This window comes from Copadichromis virginalis, linkage group LG12 (genome assembly GCF_057382275.1).
Source record: "Copadichromis virginalis isolate Kocher_CV1m ecotype Utaka linkage group LG12, C_Virginalis_male_GT1.1, whole genome shotgun sequence".
Lineage (NCBI taxonomy): Eukaryota > Metazoa > Chordata > Actinopteri > Cichliformes > Cichlidae > Copadichromis > Copadichromis virginalis.
Window position 1 is genome coordinate 38,647,905 of NC_140629.1, and position 23,337 is coordinate 38,671,241.

Below are 23,337 nucleotides of genomic sequence, written 5' to 3' on the forward strand. Positions count from 1 at the left end.
GAAAAGTTTCAGGACACCAGCCCTCGAAGACTGGAGTTTGACCCCCGTGGCCTAGTAGACCATTATGGAGGAAAAATAATAAATAAATAACGTCCAAATTCTCACGGCCCTGACTGTATCCATGGCATTTGAATTTTAAAGTTTCACCAAAGCCATCACGTGCAGCTTGGAGTTGATTTGGAGGAGGCTGAACAAGTATCTATTTCTACGATCAGAGTTAAAAATACATAAGAAAATAAGAAAATCTGAGTAAACATGAGTGCTGACATGTAAAAGTGTATTAACGCTCATTGTCAGTCAATTCTATCGTGGAAGCAGAGTTACTAATTATTCCTACTTGCTCACGAGCTGCATGTAAAATATTCTGCTGGATATTCATCGCATTTTCATAAAAACAGGCAAAGCATCTGGGGAAGAAGGCGCATCTGATGATTATAGCTGCTGTATTGTGGTAAAACTAGCTCATTCACACTGCTTATTGTGCTGTAATTCACTGGCTTGTGAGCATAACAGGGTGATAATCAGATGAATGCAATAATCTGATGTTAAAGAGTCAAAAAAGGTGCACTGAATGCACTGAATGTGGAAATGCTTCTGAATGGCTTTCATGAATTTTATGTAAAATATGTCTCTTATCGAAATGTGAGACGATGCATTTCCATCAAGCTGCATGCACAAAAACTTTACTGTGAAGAACTTTCTTCAACTCACCCTGAGTCAACACACCTGAATCACATGATTAGTTCGTTACCAGGCCTCTGGAGAACTTCAGGACATGTTGAGGAGCTTTTTTAGCCATTTAAATCAGCTGTGTTGGTTCAAGGACATCTAAAACCTGCAGGGACACCGGCCCTCGAGGCCTGGAGTTGCCCACCCCTGCTCTATGGTGTATAACAATATTTGTCATGTATTTGAAGCTTGATTAATGACTGACTGTGCACCACCAATGTGAACCACTTAGATGCGCACTAACTTATGCTGTAAGTCCTTGTCTAACATGAATATTTGTACCATTACAAATTATTACAAATTATTTTTGTCACCATTCGTGGCTCATTTCAAGAGACTTTTTAAATATTTGCCCAGTGAAAAGCCACTTCCTGATGAAACTGTGGATATTACACTCTCCACACTCTAGAGAACCCATCTAATTTTCCTGTATATATTTTCATCTGCTTATTCAAGGAAATGCATTATTGAACTGCAGGCCTTTATTGCCACAGAGTAACAGTACGTTTATTATGCTTTATTACAGTTTGAATATATTAAAACTGAAGACTGCATTCATATGTTTTCAGAAGTGTAACCTCCACGCTATCAGAGAACACTATCTCGCTTTAGTTTTAGCTGACAATTGAACAGCTCCAGCCTCTCAACCAAATAAAGTCTGCTGTGAAAAGAAAAGAAGATTACGATTAAATTAAAATCATGACAGGAGGAGGAGGAGGAGGAGATTAAAAGATTAAAAGATTACGTGAAGTACCCTCAGAAGGTCTGCTGTTAATGCAGCACTACGGACGATACCTACAGCCACGATTACAGAGACTAACAAGCTGATCTACAATACGGCAGCAGTGATCAGTGAGATGCTTGGCTACAAGTTGAACAGCCACAAGGGGCAGTACCCTCCATGGAGAAGGAGGCTAGAGGCTAAGATCAAGGTAGCACGGAGGGAGGTCAGCCAACTATCGGAGCTGCAGAAAGGCGCGATGAGGAAGGTGATAAGAAATACAGCAAGCTGTCCATGCCTGAGGCCTTGGAAACTGCCAAGCAACAACTCACAGCCTTGGCCAGCTGCTTGAGGAGGTACACCAGAAAGATAGAAGGCAGGAGAATAAACCAGCTGTTCTCCACAGAACCAGCAAAGGTGTACTCTCAGTGGCAAGGGAACAATAAGAGAACAGCACCACCAAGGCTGGAGACGGAGCAATACTGGAAGAGCATATGGGAGAAGGATGCAACCCATAACGGCAATGCTCAGTGGCTAGAGGATCTGAGGGCAGACCACAGCGACCTCCCCGAACAGGGTCCAGTAACCATCACAGTGGCAGATCTCCAGTATGAAGAGTTGGACAGCACCAGGCCCTGACATGGTTCACGCCTACTGGCTGAAGAAGCTGACTGCACTCCACGAGCGTCTGGCAGCACAAATGAACCAGCTGCTAGTTAACGAGAGACACCCGGAATGGCTAACCGAAGGTCTGCTGGATCAGACTGACCAACCTGTGCACTGCCTGGATTGATTACAAGAAGGCCTATGACTCAATGCCCCACACCTGGATACTGGAATGCCTAGAATTGTACAAGATCAATGGGACCCTAAGAGCCTTCATCAGGAACTCAATGGGGATGTGGCGCACAACACTAGAGGCCAACTCCAAGCCCATAGCACAAGTTACCATCAAGTGCGGGATCTACCAAGGAGATGCTCTGTCCCCACTGCTGTTCTGCATAGGCCTGAACCCCCTCAGTGAGATCATTAACAAGACTGGCTACGGATACCGACTACGGAACGGAGCAGTTGTCAGCCACCTCCTGTACATGGATGACATCAAGCTGTATGCCAAGAGTGAACGAGACATCGATTCACTGATCCACACTACCAGGCTATACAGCAATGACATTGGAATGTCGTTCGGACTGGAGAAGTGTAGTCGGATGGTAACAAAGAGAGGGAAGGTAGTCAGAACTGAGGGGATTGAACTACCAGAAGGCAACATTGCAGACATAGAGGACAGTTACAAGTACTTGGGGATCCCGCAGGCGAATGGGAACCATGAAGAGGCCGCTAGAAAGGCTGCAACCACCAAGTACCTGCAGAGGGTCAGGCAAGTCCTGAGGAGTCAGCTGAATGGTAAGAACAAGATCCGGGCCATCAACACGTACGCCCTGCCCGTGATCAGGTACCCTGCTGGGGTAATAGGCTGGCCAAAGGAGGAGATAGAAGCCACTGACATAAAGACAAGAAAGGTCCTTACCATGCATGGAGGGTTTCACCCCAAGTCCAGCATCCTGAGGTTGTACGCTAAGCGGACATAGTGGTGGTAGACAAACAGAAGAAGACGGCCGTAGTGATCGATGTAGCGGTTCCGAATGACAGCAATATCAGGAAGAAGGAACACGAGAAGCTGGAGAAATACCAAGGGCTCAGAGAAGAGCTCGAGAGGATGTGGAGGGTGAAGGTAACGGTGGTCCCCGTGGTAATCGGAGCACTAGGTGCGGTGACTCCCAAGCTAGGCGAGTGGCTCCAGCAGATCCCGGGAACAACATCGGAGATCTCTGTCCAGAAGAGCGCAGTCCTGGGAACAGCTAAGATACTGCGCAGGACCCTCAAGCTCCCAGGCCTCTGGTAGAGGACCCGAGCTTGAAGGATAAACCGCCCGCAGGGGCGAGTGGGGAATTTATATATATATAAATACACACACACACACACACACACACACACACACACACACACACACACACACACACACACACACACACACACATTAGAAAGCATGGTGTTTGGACCAATGATTGGATAAAAGCAGAAGTATGTGGATGCCTCAGTCGGTCATGGTTTTGGAAACTAAATGCTGAACCTCCTTCTCAGTGGCTGCGGCTGCCAAAGCTATCATAATAACACTGCACCACAATTTTAAAGCATCCGACTTAGCAATTAAAATCAAGCTTATGACAAAGGTGACCCCTCAAACCCAACCCAGAGTGACGAGAACTGTTAATAATGGCAGAAAGAATCTTTGGGAAAAATTTATTTGTGGAGACTTTTTGTTTCAGGTTGACCCCTGTCTTATCCAGGGAGGGGGCAGGGTTATGACTTATACTGCAGTCAGACACCGGGGGGCGATAGAGATGGTTTGGCTTCACTTTTTGTGGGCGTGAGATCGTCTGCATTTTCTGCAGTCACTGGTTTCTCTCCGTTGAGTCCCGATGTCCTAAAAATGTCTCCAAATGAATCATTTCATGTGACAGATCCTTATAATTTGTCCTCTCAATCACATAATAATCATGGCTTGCCCGAGCAGCAGACGAACCAATATGACACTACAAACCTCACATTGTGGAGTCGTTCAAGTTTCAGTCATGTTGTATTTGGCTGAGAGTAAACCAAATGATGGAGGTCAGGTCTTTCCTTCACTGGCAGATTTAGTCAAGTTCACGTTTTCTTTGATCTCTACCAGGTTTGATTGATGCACCTCACAGTAACTCACTCACTGCTCAGCAGGAGAAATCCACAAGTCCAGAGAGCTGCTCCAAGGAAAACGATCATATGACCACAAATATGTGCTGTGAATCAGCTGCCTGTTAGTTTTGGTTTTGATTGGAAGATTTTGCAGCTGGTTTTAAATGATTTACATGAGAGCTCTACTCATACTGTACCCACGATTTTCTAAACTGTCTAAACCTGAATAATAACGGTCCTCTTTTAAAGCCCTCTTTAGTGTCATTGCACCTGTTGAGGTTAGGAGCTGCAAAATACAGTTGCTACTTCACTAAAGTAGTAGTACTCAGACTACTTTGCAAACAAAAGTGTCATTTTTGCATTTGAGTAATGCAAAAATTACAACAGCAACAACAAACAAACAACCTAATGCATTATTTTCTGTTGTTCTTGTGTTTCTTGGCAGATAGCTCTGTGCTAGTGTCAGCTCGACAGCAGAGTGAACTGCAAACTGTGTTTGGTGAAACCGAGTGCATCTGCTGGTGCCCCAAAATGGCGATAGCTAGCACTGAGTTCAGCTAAAGCTATCAGTCTAGGATAAATAGATGAGCTGGCTGGTGGAGGTGATGCAACCAGTATGTGGTTGGTACATACTGGTAGGAGTCACAGTGGAGTGTTTGATCGCACAAAACTCCTGTTAACTTATATTTCTGATCAGGTAACATTACGGTAACACTGGAAGGTCCAAAGTTACTGTAAAAAGTCATTTAAATGTAACTCTGGGGACCAAAACAACGTTAACTCGTTTCGTTTTGGTGCACCATGACAGCCTCTGCTAGGTCTTGTTGTTTTTCACGGTCATGCCGATGTCTCTACGCTCTGATCTCAGTTTCACTGCGTCTGTTTTCCCTCGTGCTCACAGAGAGGCGCAGCGATAAAAGAAGGGAGCAGCTTAATACTGTACATGTATTAAAATCTTCCCAGCAAATGCAAATGTGTCTAAAACAACTGAAGGGACTGACTCGTTCAAATTTATCTCAAGTAGTATTTTATCTTAGGGATAAGCCTCTTCCTTTGGAGACATTCTCATATGGTGCATTTAAATAACACTAATGACTTTCAATAATTAAAATCTAACAGATAGCCGTAGAAAATAAGTGATAAAATGGATTTTGGGAGACTCGGGCAGGAGGGATGAACTGTTTTAACGCTCATTATCAAGTAAATAGCCTTCTGAATGAATTCATATATGAGTGCGATAGATAAGGAAGTGTTATTACCAGCACCACCACGGGGTCGTGCAGAGGGCCATCGGTCTGCAGCGTCTCTACGTCGCCCTCGATGATGTAATGCCATTCAACGCCCAAGTCGATGAAGCTTCTGGACTTGACCTCCTCTCCTTTGCCGTTGAGGATGTAATGCCCCGTCGCCTGGTTCTTGATTGCTGTAATCAGTCACTTGTTATAAGCTGCTGACAAACTTGAAATAGCTTTACTTTCTAGATGACAAAGATCAGAATTATTCACAGAGAAAGAAAATGCACTCTCAGAGCAGTCACTCGGAAAAAGACCGTGCCTGAACAAAAGCATGTCTGAACTATTCCTCATTCTGTGCAAAACAAACTGCCAAACTCATAGTTTAATAAAACTTGTAAGGATAAAAATGAAAACTGGCATGTTAATCAGATGCTTTAAATACATATAAATGCATTTAAATGCATCGAGTGGGAAAAATGCAACACAAGTAAAAGATGCTAAAAGGATGTTGCAGATCATTTCTTTCTTTCTGCTGCTCAAGTTTTACTTTATGCTTTTAAAAAGCATTTAAGATGATCCACTGCAGCACCCGTCTGCTTTACAACAGTTTTTAACGATGCAGTCTCCAACCACTCATCAGCTCTGCATCCTATTAAAACAGGGAAAGTAGTTCCTGCTGGTTTCAGCTGTGCTATTTTGTTTGAAGTGCACCATTATTGTCAAACATCCAATAATTAATTTAAAAACACTACTATTACTTTCAGTTTTTTTCTTTATTTTTTTTTAAGAGTTTAACTCTTAATATTTTTATGTTAGTTTGAGATCAGTTGACTTCCTCCACTGTCAGTCTGCTTGTACTTGAGTTACAAATACTGACATTTGGAGCCTTTTTAACCACTTTGAGGTCGTTTTCCTTTTTGGCATATTTACTGTCTTCTAGCTGCACATAAACTCAGTCTGACTCAGAAACAGGATCCTTTAGTCATCACTATCAGTAACTGTTCTACCAGACCCAACATGCGACTTGACTAACTGGCATTTTAAAGGCAGAAATCGTGCTTTTTTCACTTACAGTAAATTGACCTTTCAATACAAAGACAAAAACCAAGGATGGATCCATCTACTCCATCAGAAAAAGTTGACACATTATGTGATCATTCGACTGACAGACACGTGTTGCACGAGGATTAAAGAGTATAATCTGACATGTAATCATAAAGTTCTTCACTGTTTTCATTAAAGTTGCTGTTATCAGCAAACTGCCAGCTTGTCAGATTCTTATCACTCACATGTGTGTGTCTAGAATACACAAAGGGCCTCCTCCAGTGGGACAAACATTTCTCTTTTTTTGTTCTTTGTGAAATTTTCTAAATGTTATTTTCTTAAGAGGACAAAGTTGGAGGGAATCAAACCAGCGACTACACTGATCCTGTTTCTGTGTTTGCTGCTGGTCGCACTCCTGACGGACTCTTCACCTTACTTCTGCTTTTGTGTTGTTGGGTTGTTCTTGACATCAGAGTTGGGGGGACAGAAGTTGATGTTTGACTTTGCTCAGGTTTGAGCTCCAGGATGAAATCACAGACACACAGAACTTCTAAAAATAGCAGCAGCGCAGGAAGCAGTCCAAAGGTGCACAAGGACATGACCTTTAAATTGAATTCAGGTATTAATTTTATTTAGCTTGCACTAAGAGTAACTACATAATCCCATCTGTGGAGGTTATTTTAACCATTTATGAATAAACTTATCCTATAACAAGCCACGTCTTTATGATTCATTCCTGAATATGGCTGATTAATTCTACATGTCCTTGGTTGTTATTGGAAATTGAACTAAATAAAGAAAAACTAGTCCTATTTTGCAGAAAAGAAAGAGCACACTCATCTAGCAGACGATTAATAATGAATGCAAATGAGAAGATTCATTTTCCTCAACTTGGGAGGTGACAAGAAATGAATTATGAAAAATCTATGATTTCACAGAATCTTCCCATCGGTCTTCTGAGGAGACATGAGGAGGATGGCAAAGAGCTTTTTAAGATTTCATACATGTGTTCATCTCTGAAAATCACACTTACCAAGAATGTGAGGGGAGGCCTCATGTTCTTGGATGATCACATGTCTAGCTCCAGGAGGAATGAGAAACATCTTAAGGTAACCTTTGCCAAGTTTGCAGCATCAGCAGCAGCAGAAGCAGGACGGGGGGGGTTAGGAAAGATAAGACAGAAACGGTACATTAAGCAGATACAAGGATAATCTGTTCGGTTTGCTGAGGCTGACATCCCGCATGTTCCAGACATTTTGTTCACTTTGCTCTACAAGGATGTTTGAAGAAGTTAAAGAAGGAAGAAAATGCTTGGTTGGCTTTCCTCCTCAATGTAAAAAGGTTCTATTGAAACAGGCCCTGAAGGTTTACTCGTGTCTATTTGGTTATCAAATGAGAAAGTCTCTGAAAGGAAGCCCATCGTCCTTTATTTCTGCTCACACCGGCTCTGTGCAAACAGGATGTATATGAAGAGAGCCTTCGGCCGTGTTTCAATAAGGAAGGAGGTAAAAAGCTTTTCAAACTACAGACCAGCAAAGTTGTCTGTCAGGGATGTCTGCCTCCTACAAACCCACCGTGACTCACCAAGTACATTTCGAGAGTCCTCTGTTTCATTTACAAACACATTTCGAGCTCCTTTGGGCAAAGAAAAGGCGCCTCTCGTCTTCCCTTTGGAATGAAATAAATCATTAGTCAGTATCACATGTCCCCTCCTCTCGTTTTCACTGTCTAATAGCAACAACATCACCTACAGGGAGACGTATTTAATGAGCATAGGAGGAACCAGAGCAACTGTCGCTGGATGAGAAAGCAAGCTACGTTTGCCGGCAGGGCGGCATCCGCCACTCACAGGAGAAAACTGCAGCTGTAATTACTCGCTTTTAGATTTGACAGACAGGCCAAACACTCTGGGTGTCCTGGCACGCACACATCGGTGCGGCTGAGCTGACTATAAATGCAACTGTACGCTGAGGTGCAGCTAACACAGGGTTACAGCAGGTGGCGGAGAGGCATTTTTACATGGTCTGTATTCCAAGTTTTGGAAAAGACCGCTTGCTTCCAAGAGATCATCGTCTAATCAAACCCAATTTCTCAGCCACAAGACGCTCAACAGAAATTACAATCTGATAACAGAGCGTGTGCAGACTGATACACCGCACACAAGCTGGTTATCTAAAATGACCCTTTGGAAGCGGATCATTAGACTGAACCAGGTTTGAAATGGCCAGCTGTATTCAGACTGCCTTCAAAGATCTGCAGCTTTGTTTAATGTGGCATTTTTTATCTGGGCTAGGACGCTAAAGTTAGTTTGTTAGGCTGTTAAATAATAAAATACCACTAATATCACGAAGCGTAACTTTTTGTAAAGAGTTTTATAGATGTATGTCGAGCCTGTGACATCTACAAAAGCTAAGTCAGCTCTATAAAGACACTTAGTAACAGGGAACAGAAGAAACAGCAGCTTATGTCGAGTCTCTGGATCTCTACAGTGTTAAGCATCCATCTGTACTACAAGCTGGGCAGGAAATACTAGCAAAGGAGGCGCGGAGGGATTCAGTAACACTGGATACTTGCATATAGTGTTTTCGGACACAGCGGTTTCTTTTTGGGCTCTCTTGCTTAACTGTTTCCCTGTTAAAAAAGGTGAGTGGTTAACTGGGAGAGAGAGATGTGAGGAAACAAAGACGAATGGTCACAGTTACATTAAAGTTCATCCTTAAACGATTTGATGAAGCCATCACATCGAGACTCGCACTTCAGTGAAATCCAATGAAATATGATCCATGACTGATGGAGCCGAAAACAAGGGTGGATTTTGGTGGTTTGGTTAAATGGCTGTCGGTGAATTTACAAATGTATTCAAAAATGAAAGCACATTATTAACATGCAGAAGGACATGATTATTTCTCTTTTAATTCATAAGAGCCGGACTGTTCAGAGTGACGGCTGAAGCAGCGGCGTGTCACTCCGGCCCTGTAGAGCCTTTTATTGGCTGCAAGGAAAAATGACAAAGATACAGCAGAAGGTGGTCATAATTACACCATTACACCAATATAACACCATTAATGTAAATCTGCATTATTATTCACGGTAGAAAATAAATGAATAAAATCCTGAAAAGTGCAATGCAAAATTAATTCTTTCAACCACACTTGAATTTTCTTTCTTTTATGGAAACCTCTCATCTTTATCCTGTTTTTTTTCATGTGTTCCAACAGGGCTGTTTTACTGAAACTGCATAAATGCAAATACAGTTTCTACCCATCTCCTCTTCTCTTTGCCGTTACGTAGATGACCTTTGTGCACTCATATAAACTTTGTAGCTGTGTCCAATGACTAAGCAAATAAAAAGCATCAACATCATAGTTTATATCAATATGTATCCAAATATTGATAAAGCCAGTGATTTTGATGACACTGAGTAAAAATAACAAGCACTGGCATCGATATATTTGATCCCCAGACAAGTTCAGATTTCACTGCCACATCAAAATCTGCTTACATCAGAATTTGTTGTGTTTGTGGAAACACTTCATTACTGTCATTAGTGCCAGCGTGAGGTGATTGTTATCTGGATAAAATCCCTTTCAAACACCCTGGTTTCTGTTTACATCCACCTCCTGCAAATAGAACAAATCAATTTTTGGCTGAGGAGGAGTATTTGCAGCATTTTTCAGCTGTATGGCTGCACAGCAGAGTCAGCTACCAGCTCTCGCACTATCCCGTATCGATTACTGACTGCAGGAAATTATAAGTGGTCAGATTCCTCATTTGAGTCCGGCTGCATTTCAGTGGCTTACCACACAAGTCTGAAAAGTGGAACATCGAAAATGTTTCCTCGCTCTGCGACAGGCTCTTTATCCGTTTGCCACAAAGTGCTCTGCATGTTTTTGGGTTAACTGGGCTTCAGATATTAAATGTGTTTTTTAAACAATATTCTAAAAAGGGTAAATAGAGACACTAGAAACTAAAATGGGATAACCAAGTGTGGCATGCTGATAATGGGCTGTATCCGGTTGACTAATCAAGATCTATTTTAAAGCGTTTGCCACTTTGCTTATTAAATCAGTAGTTAAAGGAGTGCATGCTCTCATAACAGTTACAAGGCCAGAGAAGACTCAAGCTGAGACCTTTCAAAGCCCACATTTCATGCTGACAGTACGCTCTAGTATACAGCATTTACTGCTCACATTTAACCCACAGTGTATACACTTATGCAGACTGAGGTTATTTATGTTCAGTTATCATGAAAATAAAGTGAGGATTTCAGAAGGTGTCACATTACACAGGAAGTCAAGTGAAACAGTACTTTTCTCATCTTAGAAGCGAGCAGCTCAGATTGCTCTTGAACGACAGTCATGTACTGGGATTCCATGAAGTCATGTGACCTGCTGGGCAGAGGTAATGGCACAAAGCTTAGTGATGACTCACTTACAAATGGATTGCTGATTGTTTACATAAGAAGCTAGTAAAGCTAGCAGCTCACATTAATATAACCTTAGGTCATGTTAAGGTGACAACATCTCTCAAGAATCTCCCAAAAATCTTGAGCCTTCTTGTGCCGGTGGCGGCAGATGGCCCCGCCCCTCCCTGAGCCTGGTTCTGCTGCAGGTTTCTTCCTGTTAAAAGGGAGTTTTTCCTTCCCACTGTCGCCAAAGTTCTTGCTCATATGATTGTTGGGTTTTTCTGTATGTATTATTTACGGAGCCCCGCAGGGGACATGGGAGAAAAAAAAATTAAGACGGACTTTTGCAAGATCTCGCAAAAGTCCGTCTTAATTTTTGGAGGGTAATTATTGGAGGGTCTACCTTACGATCTAAAGCGCCTGTTGTTGTGATTTGGCGCTGTATGAATAAAACTGAATAGAATTGAATTCTTCTGCTTTAACAGATGTGAGAATAGCACCAACATGCAACATTTCAACATTTGAAGCTGATTTTAAACATGCTAAAGTGCACCAACTTATTTCTGTTTCTGTCTAAAAATTACAGTTTTTATAGATTTTTAAAGAAATTGTAGAAAAAAAGTAAACAGGGGGTTGTAATTGGGCTGAACGCCACATGCAGGATGAGGACAGGTGAGGAAAGTCTGAAAGAACTAAAGCATGAACTAATGGGTTTCTGGTGTTGAATGTGACAATGCAGAAAACAGCAGCGTTATCAAACCCCGGTGCTATAATGGGGTGAAAGTCTCTACTCTGCTTGTGAGAAGACCATGAAAATACAGCAAAAATACTGAGACGTTAATGACCATCTGTATTCTATATTTGTCCCCAGCATGTTTGTGGAGACTTTAGTAAAGAATACACCAAATGAAGATTTGAGTTTATCATTTATAACTTAATGTTTAAAATAAAAGTGACTATCTGCATGAATGATCAGGCAGTTAAGAAAAACGCAGTTAAATAAATCATTCATGTGACGACAGTAAATAAAACACAACAACAAACGAACAATGATCCTGTTTAAGATGATGTGTGTTAGCTCCGAGCTCTTACCAGCTTTCTTCGGCGTGCGGGTGAAGGTTCCTTTGACGGTGCGGCAGTGAGAATTGTCTCCACCGCAAACCCCACATCTGTCCTCAACCTTGCTAGAGCCAATTTCTCTGTCACAGCCAACTTTCTGGAGACCAAGAAAACAACAACACAGATGAACCCCGACTGCTTTTTGGCCGAGGGCACGAAGCGTTACCATCACAGCGTGTCTGATGCTAAGCGGACCCGGCAAATGTCACGTAACAGATTCATTAGCTGTTGGTTTATCAGCGCCAACTGGACACGAGCTGATGTTAGCTGACTGCTGTTGGGGGTGGAAGACGAGTCAGGTCAGCATTTAAAATCATGACCTCACCTGGATGATTAGACACATCGAGGGAATTTCTTCCTATTCCTCGTTAGATTTTTATTCTTTGCTAAAAGGTGTCAAGTTTTGACCGTGAGCCAAAATAACTTTATGTCCATGGAGCTCCTAAAGCACCAAAATGTGACACAAGAAATCTCATCATATTCAGGATATTCAGTAATAAACAGAGGAAACTGTTTGCTTATAATTTGCCATGCTGCTCTCACAACTGTCAACTGAGCTGAAAACAGAGTGAAAAAGGCCCAAACTCCACTGAAAAATGCCTTCAAACAGAAAAACAGACTCTTCTTTAAATAACATCTCAGAACAAATTAGCAGTACTGGATATAAACATCATAATGAAGCCACCTTCTTCCTTCACAGCAGTGAGTACACACTGTGGATTCAATCACAGTGAACCCGATGCTGGTTTACTTCCATTAACTCTGTGTAATTAAATGAATTTGTGCAAAGCTTAAGTAGTCCAGCAGTCTGCAGCTGCTAACGTGGCTGACGAGCACACACAGCTCGTAGAAACGTAGTTTGATGTAGTTTGAATACACCCTTACCACACACTCTCCACGCACGCAGATGCTGTAGGCGTCCTTGTAAGAACATCGTGTCCCATCATGCACCAGCACCTTCATGTACGCCACATCTTCTGTCTCCTTGGACTGGCAATACAAGTGGCATCTCCTGTTTGCTGCAAGACGATGAATTCTTAGATTAGCATAACAAACTGAAGCCAAGTGGTTTTGAAACTATCTAAAAGTTCCTTAGACAGAGAAAAAAAAAACACCCATCAATCTATTGTGGGTTGTTTTTTTTTTGAGTGGTCAAAGGATGCTCAGGGTGCGTCGAGCTTCCTGCTTCCCGTGAAGTCTGGGATAGGCTCTAGCCCTGCTAAACGGTTAAGAAAAGTCAGTGGAGTTGGGAAAAGCTTGGATCGCTGAATTTTGATAACGCTAATAGACTGCATGAGCCAAAAAATGCTGGTGTGGTAACAAAATTGCAAAATATGCATATTCTACGTGTATTTCTGATTTTCCTGCTTTGCAAACTGTTACCAGTTTATTATTTATTGTTTGTGTTGCAGTGATTACAATGACCGCCTTGAATTTTAGGACATATTAACACTCATCAACACCCCGTCTACCTCATTACAATCTCATTATAATCAATAATAAAAAGTCTAAATATCAGGTAAAGTTACATTTACAACCTCACTGTTACATTTTAACCAGATTTCACAGATTCAGGCCTCTGTGCTCAACGACTTCATTAAACAAAATGAACATTTTCTAAACTGGACTGTAAAGTAGTGTGTGAATAATACCTGTATTAATATGCATGCAGACATGAGGAATCTGATACCGCTGAGTTATGTCTTAAAAGCATCGTATTAGCAGTCGTTCGTATGTGTTCATGTTTTCTTTCCTTCTCTGCATTTTGGGGCTTTTAGCTGTGCTCAGCTGCTTTTTTATGAAGATTTTCTTTCAATGTTTGGATGAGCCATCAACTTCCTCTGACTGCCAAAGCAAATTTGCCTTTGTGACTGATTCTGGCACATTTACATGATGAGCACTGTCTCTTTATGAGAAAAATAACAAAAAGGAAAACAAAACAACCTGAAGGCTCCGAAAAAACTGGATCGTATGTAAAAAATGACAGAAAACCTCTGAATGCTTCTGTCCTTTCATTTAGTCAAAGGCAGGCTGGTTATCTGCAGTGTGGTGATTAGTTCTCGTCTCAAATGCAAAACTATTGCACTTCCAAAAAAACAGAATATACATCTGCAAAAATATGTTGCAACTGATCTTTTTTAAACTATTAATTCATATTTTAAAAATCTGTCAATATTGGTTTTTTTCATTCTGTTCTTTTTAAAAATGTGTTTTTAAAATGAACAAAAACCACCAGAAAAACCTGTTCAGACAAAATCTGAACATAAATAACAAGAACATGCATGAAAACATCAGCACCCAACAGTCAAATCGCACCGCAGACATCATAAAAAGCTCTCTGCCTTCCACTGAAGGCCGTGATCGGATTTTAATTTCTCACCTTCCTGCAGTTTCTCAGTGTGCTTCCTACTTATTTTCTACATGACTGACTTTCCAAACCCCTGCCCAGAGTTTTGTAATTGCACAGGTGATCCATTACTTTTGCAAAGAGGGAAAGCTTGAAGGTTGAACGGGTTTAAATTGTTCATCCCAGCAGAGAGATGGAAGACTACACAAGGACGGGAAAAAGCAGAACGGAGAGAATACAAAAGAAAAATATGACAGAGGACACAACACAAACATTGCCTTTGCACAAAGGAGTGTGGCCAGCGTGGTGACGGGCTGGCTGCGTTCCTGTCTTCGCTATATGTTTTTTTCAGCTGTGTCTGAGTTCAGATCTCCTGCCCTCGTCTGCTTTCCTTGTTCTTTTTGGGGCATAAAAGAAGCAGCAAAGCAGCCTCAGGCCTGAGCAAAACAATCTGTTGACATTTTTCTGGCTTACCATCAGGATGCTCGTAGGGCAGCCAGTGGTGTTTGGCATTTTGGAATTCAAAGTGGGAGTTGCGGAGCTGGCACTGCTGAGCTCTGAAATCTTCAAAGTGCCTGGGACAGTCATCTGCGTTGCACAACTGGTACTCGTAGTTTACTCCTGGGCAGTCCTGGCCGCCGTTCGATGGGCTGGGCAACGAAATGGATGAACATCAGAGGCGCCGATCAGACAGTGAAGACTTCTTATAAACTTTGAAAAGTGGAAACAAATCCTCCTCCACGGCTTTTGTTGTGTAAAATCCACCCGCACATTTGGCTAAAAATGATTCTCAGCTGTTACGGCTGGTTTGCAGGTGGAGCGTCATTTCAGGGCAGTAATACTATTTACATTACAGTTATTCATTTAATGGGAGTTGATTATTTAAATCAAGCCTCCTGAGTTTTGTTGAAATGACAAATACTTGCCTTTGAAAAGGATTTAAGAAGGAGAAGCCGTACGAATAACACGGATGATTTTACACAAAAGGTTTTCCAAACTTGAAGTTCTACACAGCAATATGAGGCTGAACATAGAGTCTGGTAACTGATCGCTTAGTGTTAAACTTTATATAAAGTCATTTTCACAATGCTTTGACTTGCTTTGACTAAAACCTACGAAGAGACAGGAGAACGCTGCTGTAAGCTGCTTTCATATCTGTCAGCCCTGAAAAACAGCATATATATAAATTAATGAGCTTTACACCAGCTAGCAGGCAGATTTTTGGTTGCCTCAGGACTAAACCAGTGCATCCCTGTTTCCTGTCCTTATACAGACTTTCATTTACCGCTGAGACGGCCAAAAAGAGAACAGGTGACTTTCTCCAGAGGAGCATTCCTTCGGGTTTAGGAAGCTACTTAAAGACTGACATGACTCACAAATACTGGAGGTCTGTCACAAAAGTTATCAGTGTTAGTTTGTGTCATTGGAAAGTGATCATTAAGACAGTACGAAGCACAATATTCCACGGTCAAGTAAAACCGTCTCTTTTAATCCATTATTATTCAAGTATGATAATCATTCATCATATTTGAACAATGACACTTTTCTGTGGATAATTTCCTCTGTGTACCCCACCACAGTGGATTCTAAATCAAAGAATCAGGATATAACTGAAATGAAGACTTTACCTTTAATTCAGGCGTTTAATAAAAAGTAATTAAGTGTCTACAGCGGTGATTTAAATGGGAAGATTATGAAAGTTCAATTTTATTTATATAGCACCAAATCACACCAGCAGTCACCTCAAGGTGCTTGATATGTAAGGTAAAGAACCTACAGTAGTGTAGAGGAAACCCTCCCCCCTTGAGTAAGTACTTGGTGACAGTGGGAAGGAAAAACTCCTTTTTAACAGGAAGAAACCTCCAGCAGAAGGTGGCTCAGGGAGGAGGCAGCCAGGACAAAAGTCACGTCATTGTTCAAATACTTTACTATTTCTATTATTCTTGATGCCGCCCTGAATCTAATCAATGCTTGTCCACTTACGCAGGGTTGGCGCACTGACGGGTCCGTAATCGAACTCCAGTTCCACAGGAGCGTGAGCAGGAACCATATTTGCTCCAGGAGCCCCAGGCACCATCTTGCTTGACCTGATTAGGGTTTTTCCACATGCAGTGACCTTTGTAGCACCACTACATGAGATGAGAAGGCAAAGAGAGACGGGGAGAGTAAGCCAGCAGAGAAGGTCTCCTGTCTAAATGCTAAACTTTTTAGCCAGAAGGATGTGGGCAGGAATGTCAAGATTTCCGTGGTTACCACAGTTGCTCGTCCTGTGAAGTGATGACGTCATCAGAGATATTTTAAATGTTGAAGTAATCCTCCTAATGCTACTGGATTACCTTGCACACTGAAAAATAGTGCGTGATAATGTGGAGTCCAGCTAGAAGCTGCGACAACAACATCTGAGCACTGCACGAACCATCTCCACCATCCACCGGCTTTTTTCCTGGTGGTGCCCTTATAGTGTTGGTCATGATTTATTGTATGTAGGTCTAATAGACAAACTCACTTTTCCAGGTGCACACTCGGTCCCATCAAGAGGTGGCCCTTTCTTGGTTTTACAGAAGTAGGGGTTGTCTGGGTGGCTGCACCACAGCTGTTTACACGGGTCAAATGTGCGAAACTGGAACACAGACAGCAAAAAACATTAAGGCAACTGAAAACATGGCACACTATAGGTAAAAATATAGCTGCAGGATAACTCAGCTGCTCATTGTGTTGCCTAACTGAGTGAGCAGAATATGGTCACTTAAAAATAGCAAAGGAATGAGTATCTGTCAGACTTTCTTTTCATATAAGACAAGAATTTGTGTTATATCCAAGAGTCCTTGATAAACTAAGGTGCAAAAGAAATGAACATAATCACCCACAGCACAAAAGTAACGATGAAAGTTGTCTGATAAAAGAGGGAGACACTCTAAAACTGTATGTAGGTATTTGTCGTTCTCACTTCTCTTTATCTACCAGAGAGGGCTGAGTGGGCTTCTTTGATAACGGCTTTTTATTAAGTTCCTCGTCACGTAAGGTGGTCGAACATTTCTGAGGGATCTAAGCAGACAATCAGATTAATTCGAGATAACTTAAAAAGCGACAGTTAAGCTGCCCAAAACATCTCAATGACAAGAGACTGTGCGACAGTTCAAGAGCAGACGTCACTGGTACATCTGTGAGTGTCTGACAGTCAAACAGCTTCCTTCACGTCTGCAGATAAATGTGTGACGCAAGAAGCTTTTGGTTGTTTTTGGCTGTTGATCTCCAGACAATACACAGTTTATAATGTGTGCTACGTGCTAACAGGTATCTCCCAAATATTAACACGCTCGTTATTTTTCACCATGTTTGTGTCATCATCTGTTGCTTCTAAAAGAAACTGGTTTCCACTGTCTTGCCCTCATCCAAAGCAGTTACTGGTACGACATTAATGTCTGTGTGAAGCCATCTTCTTATTAAGTTCACCTGGATTGGGAACTAGTTCCCCCGTCCGCCTCGTTAGCAGTACTTGAGAGCACCGCTGATAAAACTGGGACATCTGCAGAGGTTAATAAGCCTTTCTGAACATGTCTGCTGCGGCCACATCTCTGTTGCCGGTGCTTTGTTTGCAGCAGCATAAACACAATTACCTGGAGGGACAGCCTGTTCCCTTTGTGAGTAGTTTAACGAGTCTCAGAAAACCATCTCTGAATTATCTGATTTTCTGTTTTTAATCATCTGCATTCAAGAACAACGACCGGGCAGGTAAATGGAAGCCAGATATTCTCTGCAGTCGTGACCTGATGCAGAAGAGCATTTCTATGAAACAGCAGAATTAGTGGGCAAACAGTTTAACCTGGACAGAGATGGATTTTTAAACAAAACCGAGGCAATAATTTAGCTTTTTCTTGCAACCTTATGTAACATTATCAGCCTCCAACTGAACTGCCTTTTCCTCCTTTATGAGGCAATCATCAGGAGACAGAAAAACATCATAAATTCTTTGAAAGCGCTCGGGTATTATTCTGCACAAAGGAGCAAAAATAACACCTCCATGTTGCCATCTCGCTCTTATTCCTTCTTCCATTCCACATCAGGATGACATTTTGACAGTACATTGACTTCTTCAGGCCTGATTCCTTTTGGTTTTGTTAGTAAGGTCGCTCATCACATGTCTTTTGTTCCTGCGCAGCTTTGTTTGTTTCCTTCAATCGTTCCAAAAAATATTGTTTTTCAGGATTCGGCAGTTCCAGAAAAGAGGTCAGAGTAAGGAAGACACACAAGAAGTTGTGTCTTTTATTTTAAAGTTCATTTGGGATTCTATTATTCTAACATCTAACAGCTTCACTAACTTTCTGTCCGATTCTTTGTGGAAGTTAAATTACAGCAACGGTGAGCGCGACAGCCATAAACTGCGGGACTGTTTTTGGTCTGACAGGTCGATAATCAGCTGTCTCTAAAGGACTGTGTTGTTGTCTGTTACACATTTATCTGTCTGCACTGCGAGCACAGGCCCTGCGTGGGGTTTTAATAAAGAGTAAGACATCTATAAATCAAACTCTCAGGCTAAAGCAAACTCAGGGTAACTCTACCACTTCATGTTTTTCTTTTACAGCTTTCCTGATGCTTTTGTTTGATGGAAAAAAGCTAAAACTAAAAAGGAGAAGCATCAAAAGCATAGAAAACATGGTGTATACATGTATATGGGGCGCATGTAGTATTACCTTGATAAATCTTTTTTTTTTTAATCTCCATATTGTTCAGCCCTTCTTTGTAAAAATTATTGTTTTTGAGACCCAACAGAGCAGCCTGCCTTCGCTGGCCGAACCTCTCTGATGTTCGGTTAAAAAGGCAAAACTGGGGCAAAATGCAGGTCAGGTCCACCTACAGGCAAATCCTGTGACCCAGAAATGTGGGTGTAAAGCTAACGTGGCCTTAATAGATGTAGATAAGCATGCAGGAATTAAACCGGCCACTTGATCTAAACAGTACTTCAGAATGGCCCAGTAAGCAGTAACAGCTGTAATCTGCTCAGCTGGGCAATGACACGCCTAATTTGTGATTTGCTCATTTGCGATGCTAAAACAATCATCTGTGCTAGCATCCAGCTTTTGTGGAAGAGTTAACATCATAGCAAACAAACCTGAACCAACGGAGGTTTTAAAGAGGCTGATCAACAGAGCGTGTCTTGAATCTCTTCACTTCTGGATTTCTTCTGCTTTTTTAACAGCTGCAGGCTGTAAACATCTCGTAGGTAACAGCGTAGACTTTTGTTAGGTTGAACTTGAGTCTTTGCTGTCATTGCACAGTCGTACTTAAATTAGACAATTGTCCTACGTCAGCACTAAAACACAACACAGGAAACTTTAAAGTGGAAAAAGTTTACTTCTCAGTGTAGATGAAGCAGAAATGTTTGCTTGATCTTACACCAAGCTGACACTGGAAATAATTCTGGAACATGAGATGTAAAAAAAAGTTACTACTTGGCTCACAGTGTTTTATTATTGGATAATACTAGAGCAGCTTTGCATGATCTGTAGTTTAAAATGATCTTTATCCCACACTGGGCCTTGCTTCATCCTCTGTCTGAAAACGAGCCTTTCTTTAAAGTCCTCTGATTGGCTGCCCCTCATAAACAACAGGGCAACAGTACAGGTCATATCAACCTGAACACGAGCCGAAGACACTCTGTGCTCTCAGAGCGAGGTCTCTCTCTTCTAGGTAATGTGAAACGAGTTGTGTCAAATTTAAATAGCCGGTGATGTTTTTAAGTGTTTTAAATACATTTTTAGCTGTTTTTCATCATTTAGATGAGCATTAGATTAGATTAGCATGACTACAAAGGAAGCAGTCTCGGTATATGAGCAACCTGCTCTCGGTGGGCACATCCCTGCTGTCTGTAAAACCGCGAGCACTGTAATAAATTAAACCTCCATGATGTAAATGTCGGTTTAGATTAATTTCATCTAAGCACTTTAACAGGCCTTTTATTAGATTTGAAGCAGAGCACAGACATTAATGGCAAACCTGAATCAAGCAGTTTACATTTTGTACTTAGAGCAAACAGGAAGTTACACTCAGTAAGTTCAGTATTTAAACACTTAGCTGTGGCCGTGGTCTCACATCTACAGGGAATCTTTTGCTCTACAGTCACCAAATGCTGCATTAGGTGCACATCTAGTCACAAACCATGTCTATCTGCCATCTGATGCTGGAGAGGAAATGTTCAGTTTGCTGATCAGAGATCTCGGCATGTATTCTAGACACACACACACACACACACACACACACACACACACACACACACAGACACACACACACACACACACACACACACACAGACAGAGCTCGGGCTGGAAACTCGAAATAATGAGATGAAAACTGCTGAAGTGCTCTGTAGCGCTGCGTGTAGCTGCAGACTTTCATAAACAGCAGAAGTGATCATCTGATAATTTTTTTAATAAGATGATGAAGAGGAAGGACATTTTAAAACTGCATACAGCGTCTCCTCTTAGCAGTGTATCATCTCGTGAAATGAACAAATAATTACAAAGCAGAAAATAAGAACCAAAAATTGATCTTTGTAGAGAACAAAGGGCATCGAAAACTGTCAGCTACAACCTATTAAACCTCAGACAGAGCAGCCGGGCCTCCTTTTTAAGCTGAAATTAAACAATGCAGCCTTCAGCGATAATAGGACTGCATCACAGGGACTCTGTTGACTTTCGAAATGCTTTCAAAGAAATGCCAACCTCAGTTTAAAGTCAGGACCCCAGACATCGATCGACGATCGTAGCCAGACGCCCAATCCTCAGACTCTCATTCTGTTCCTACAGCTCCCAAAATAATAAGTCGTCTTCTGCAAGTTTAAAGCTTTTTTGAGTACAGCGTGACACTTTCTGCGACACATGATCAACATCATTACGTCTGCCTCTCATCAGGCTGCTGCATTTCTGACTTTTTAAAACTCACTTTTGTTGTAAGTAAAAAAATAAATAAAACAAAATCTTGCAAACACTCAAAGCTTAAGATTCAACAGCTCATACTGAGCATATCTGCATTTTTATTAGCGCGGTATTCACAAAATTAACAACTGGAAAAGCTCATTTTTATCTGTTATTTGAGCATCTCTGACCTGCTGGAAACAGATGACGGTAAACAGGGACAACGGTGATCACCCTGCCATCTGCAGAGGTCTGGGGAATCACAGGTGTGATTGAGGTTAAACGAGCAGGCTTCTGTTTGAAGCGCTCGATAACCTGCAGACGGTTTCTGATCGTCTGAGATTTCAGAGTCAGTTTCCTCTGGAGGCTGTGATCAGCACAGCTTTCTGCAGAAACCTCACTGAAAGTCCCTGCTCGCTCATCCCAAGAGTCTAAAGAAATAACTTCTTCAACAGACCACAGAATATGTTTTAGCTGGTTTCTGCTATCGATTACATATTTTTTCATCTTTTACTCACGGAAGTGCAGATCTTGTAGCCGACCCCGAAGTCAAATCGACACTGCTCATCCATCGAGTAGTTGATGCCAGGAAGTTCAGGAATCTCCGGCCAGTCATGTTTGAAGGGGTCATCCAGGAGACAATCATACGTGCTGTGAGGACATGAAGGTTCATGTTTTCACTCTGAACAAGCCAAACAAAGTTCACAGGGCCAAAAAGGTTTATTGACACAAACTAGAGATCTTTATTTGAAAGGGCATCTGTACCTGGAAAGCCTGAGGCCACACCCTCTCCTAGATGTGGCCACAAGCCGTCGCATAATTTTTACTTATTTGCTGTCACGAATTAATTCACTCTAAGTGAACCTAAACCACCCAGCAGAGCAAAGGCATCAAACCCCCTCACTGCAGCTTTTCCCTGCAATCATCAGCCCTCTGCAGATAAAACCATCAGTCCAACAAATGATCCATATAACTCAAGTCTCTGTTACGTTGATGTTTTAGCATAACCGGAAGTGTTGTTTTCATTTGTTAATTAGTTTAATAGTTTTGACTTCATTCTGTTTGTTCACTGTGGGAGTTACTGCTTAATGGGTGATTGAATTTAAAGGCCCTGCAGCAACTCAAACTGTTGCATGAACACTAGTTAAACCTGCTCAATATAACAAGAGAAACGACTTGTTGCTCTGCTGTTTGCAGATGCTATAAATGCTGTTATACGCTGCGTGTGGTTTGTTATTACAAAGTAACACATTAGAGTAAAGTTAAAGAAAGGACTTTAACAGAAACTTTCAGTTTCATTAAAGAATAATTATATTTTGACCTTGGGAATCTATTATCAACTGAGACATTTAATCCCTCCATCGACGTCAGTGCAAAATCTAATTATTAAGCAAATGATTAAGAAACGAACCCAAAGGAAAGCTAAAAGGCTAAATACGCCCCTCTGATATTTCTTAACTTTTGATCATTCTGATTTTACCTGAATGCAGCACAAAGCTATCAGAGAAATCCAGAAACTGCTTGTTTTCCCACTGAGATTTATGCACATACTTCCTAATTTAACGACAGAGCCAGGTGGTGAGAAGCGGCTCAGCTGCAGTAAACCCCAGCCTGGCTGTTTGTTTTTTCACGGGGCACAGCTAAACCCGGCGCAGAGACAGAGCAGGCATATGTGCCTTTTGAAAATGTGGAATGATTTTTAAACTTCTCATTAAATTTCTTCTCAGCAGCTGCCTCACAAAGTCTTCATATCGAGATAACGCAGAAACTTTTTCCTGCTATACATTGATTTTTGTCAACAAAGGCACCTTTCATAATAAAAGCCAGAAAAAAAATCGCAGTACTGTTTGGTGATTGATTGCTCGCTGCCTCTGTCATCCTCTTTGAGGCTCTGTCAATAATTTTGTTTCCACGCTCCGCTAAGCTTTGCCTGTCAGTTACAGAGAGAAGAAGAAAAATCCATGTCTATGAACTGAACACAAGCCAACAACGCTGGTGTCAAAGCTCAGACGTCCTCGGGTTAACACGTTATACGGTTATTAGCAGGACACCAGACGACACACACGAAGCATAAAGAAGACAATTTATTCTGG

At 41.7% G+C, this 23,337-nt stretch overlaps 1 protein-coding gene across 2 annotated transcripts in view; it reads right to left on the reverse strand.

Moving 5' to 3' along the window:
• adamts3 (ADAM metallopeptidase with thrombospondin type 1 motif, 3) overlaps nucleotides 1-23,337 on the reverse strand; it is a 140,725-nt gene that overhangs the window by 25,854 nt on the left and 91,534 nt on the right. The window contains exons 10-19 of one of the 2 annotated variants that reach the window (XM_085476451.1): nucleotides 21,763-21,895; nucleotides 16,840-16,953; nucleotides 16,317-16,462; nucleotides 14,808-14,983; nucleotides 12,872-13,005; nucleotides 11,960-12,083; nucleotides 9,037-9,093; nucleotides 8,047-8,130; nucleotides 7,496-7,576; nucleotides 5,443-5,606 (exon numbers count right to left, since the gene is read on the reverse strand). In XM_085476451.1, the coding sequence (XP_085332577.1) occupies nucleotides 5,443-5,606; nucleotides 7,496-7,576; nucleotides 8,047-8,130; nucleotides 9,037-9,093; nucleotides 11,960-12,083; nucleotides 12,872-13,005; nucleotides 14,808-14,983; nucleotides 16,317-16,462; nucleotides 16,840-16,953; nucleotides 21,763-21,895 (1,213 nt within the window). The remainder of the gene's footprint in view (nucleotides 1-5,442; nucleotides 5,607-7,495; nucleotides 7,577-8,046; nucleotides 8,131-9,036; nucleotides 9,094-11,959; nucleotides 12,084-12,871; nucleotides 13,006-14,807; nucleotides 14,984-16,316; nucleotides 16,463-16,839; nucleotides 16,954-21,762; nucleotides 21,896-23,337) is intronic. The other variant, XM_085476450.1, reaches the window with a different exon arrangement.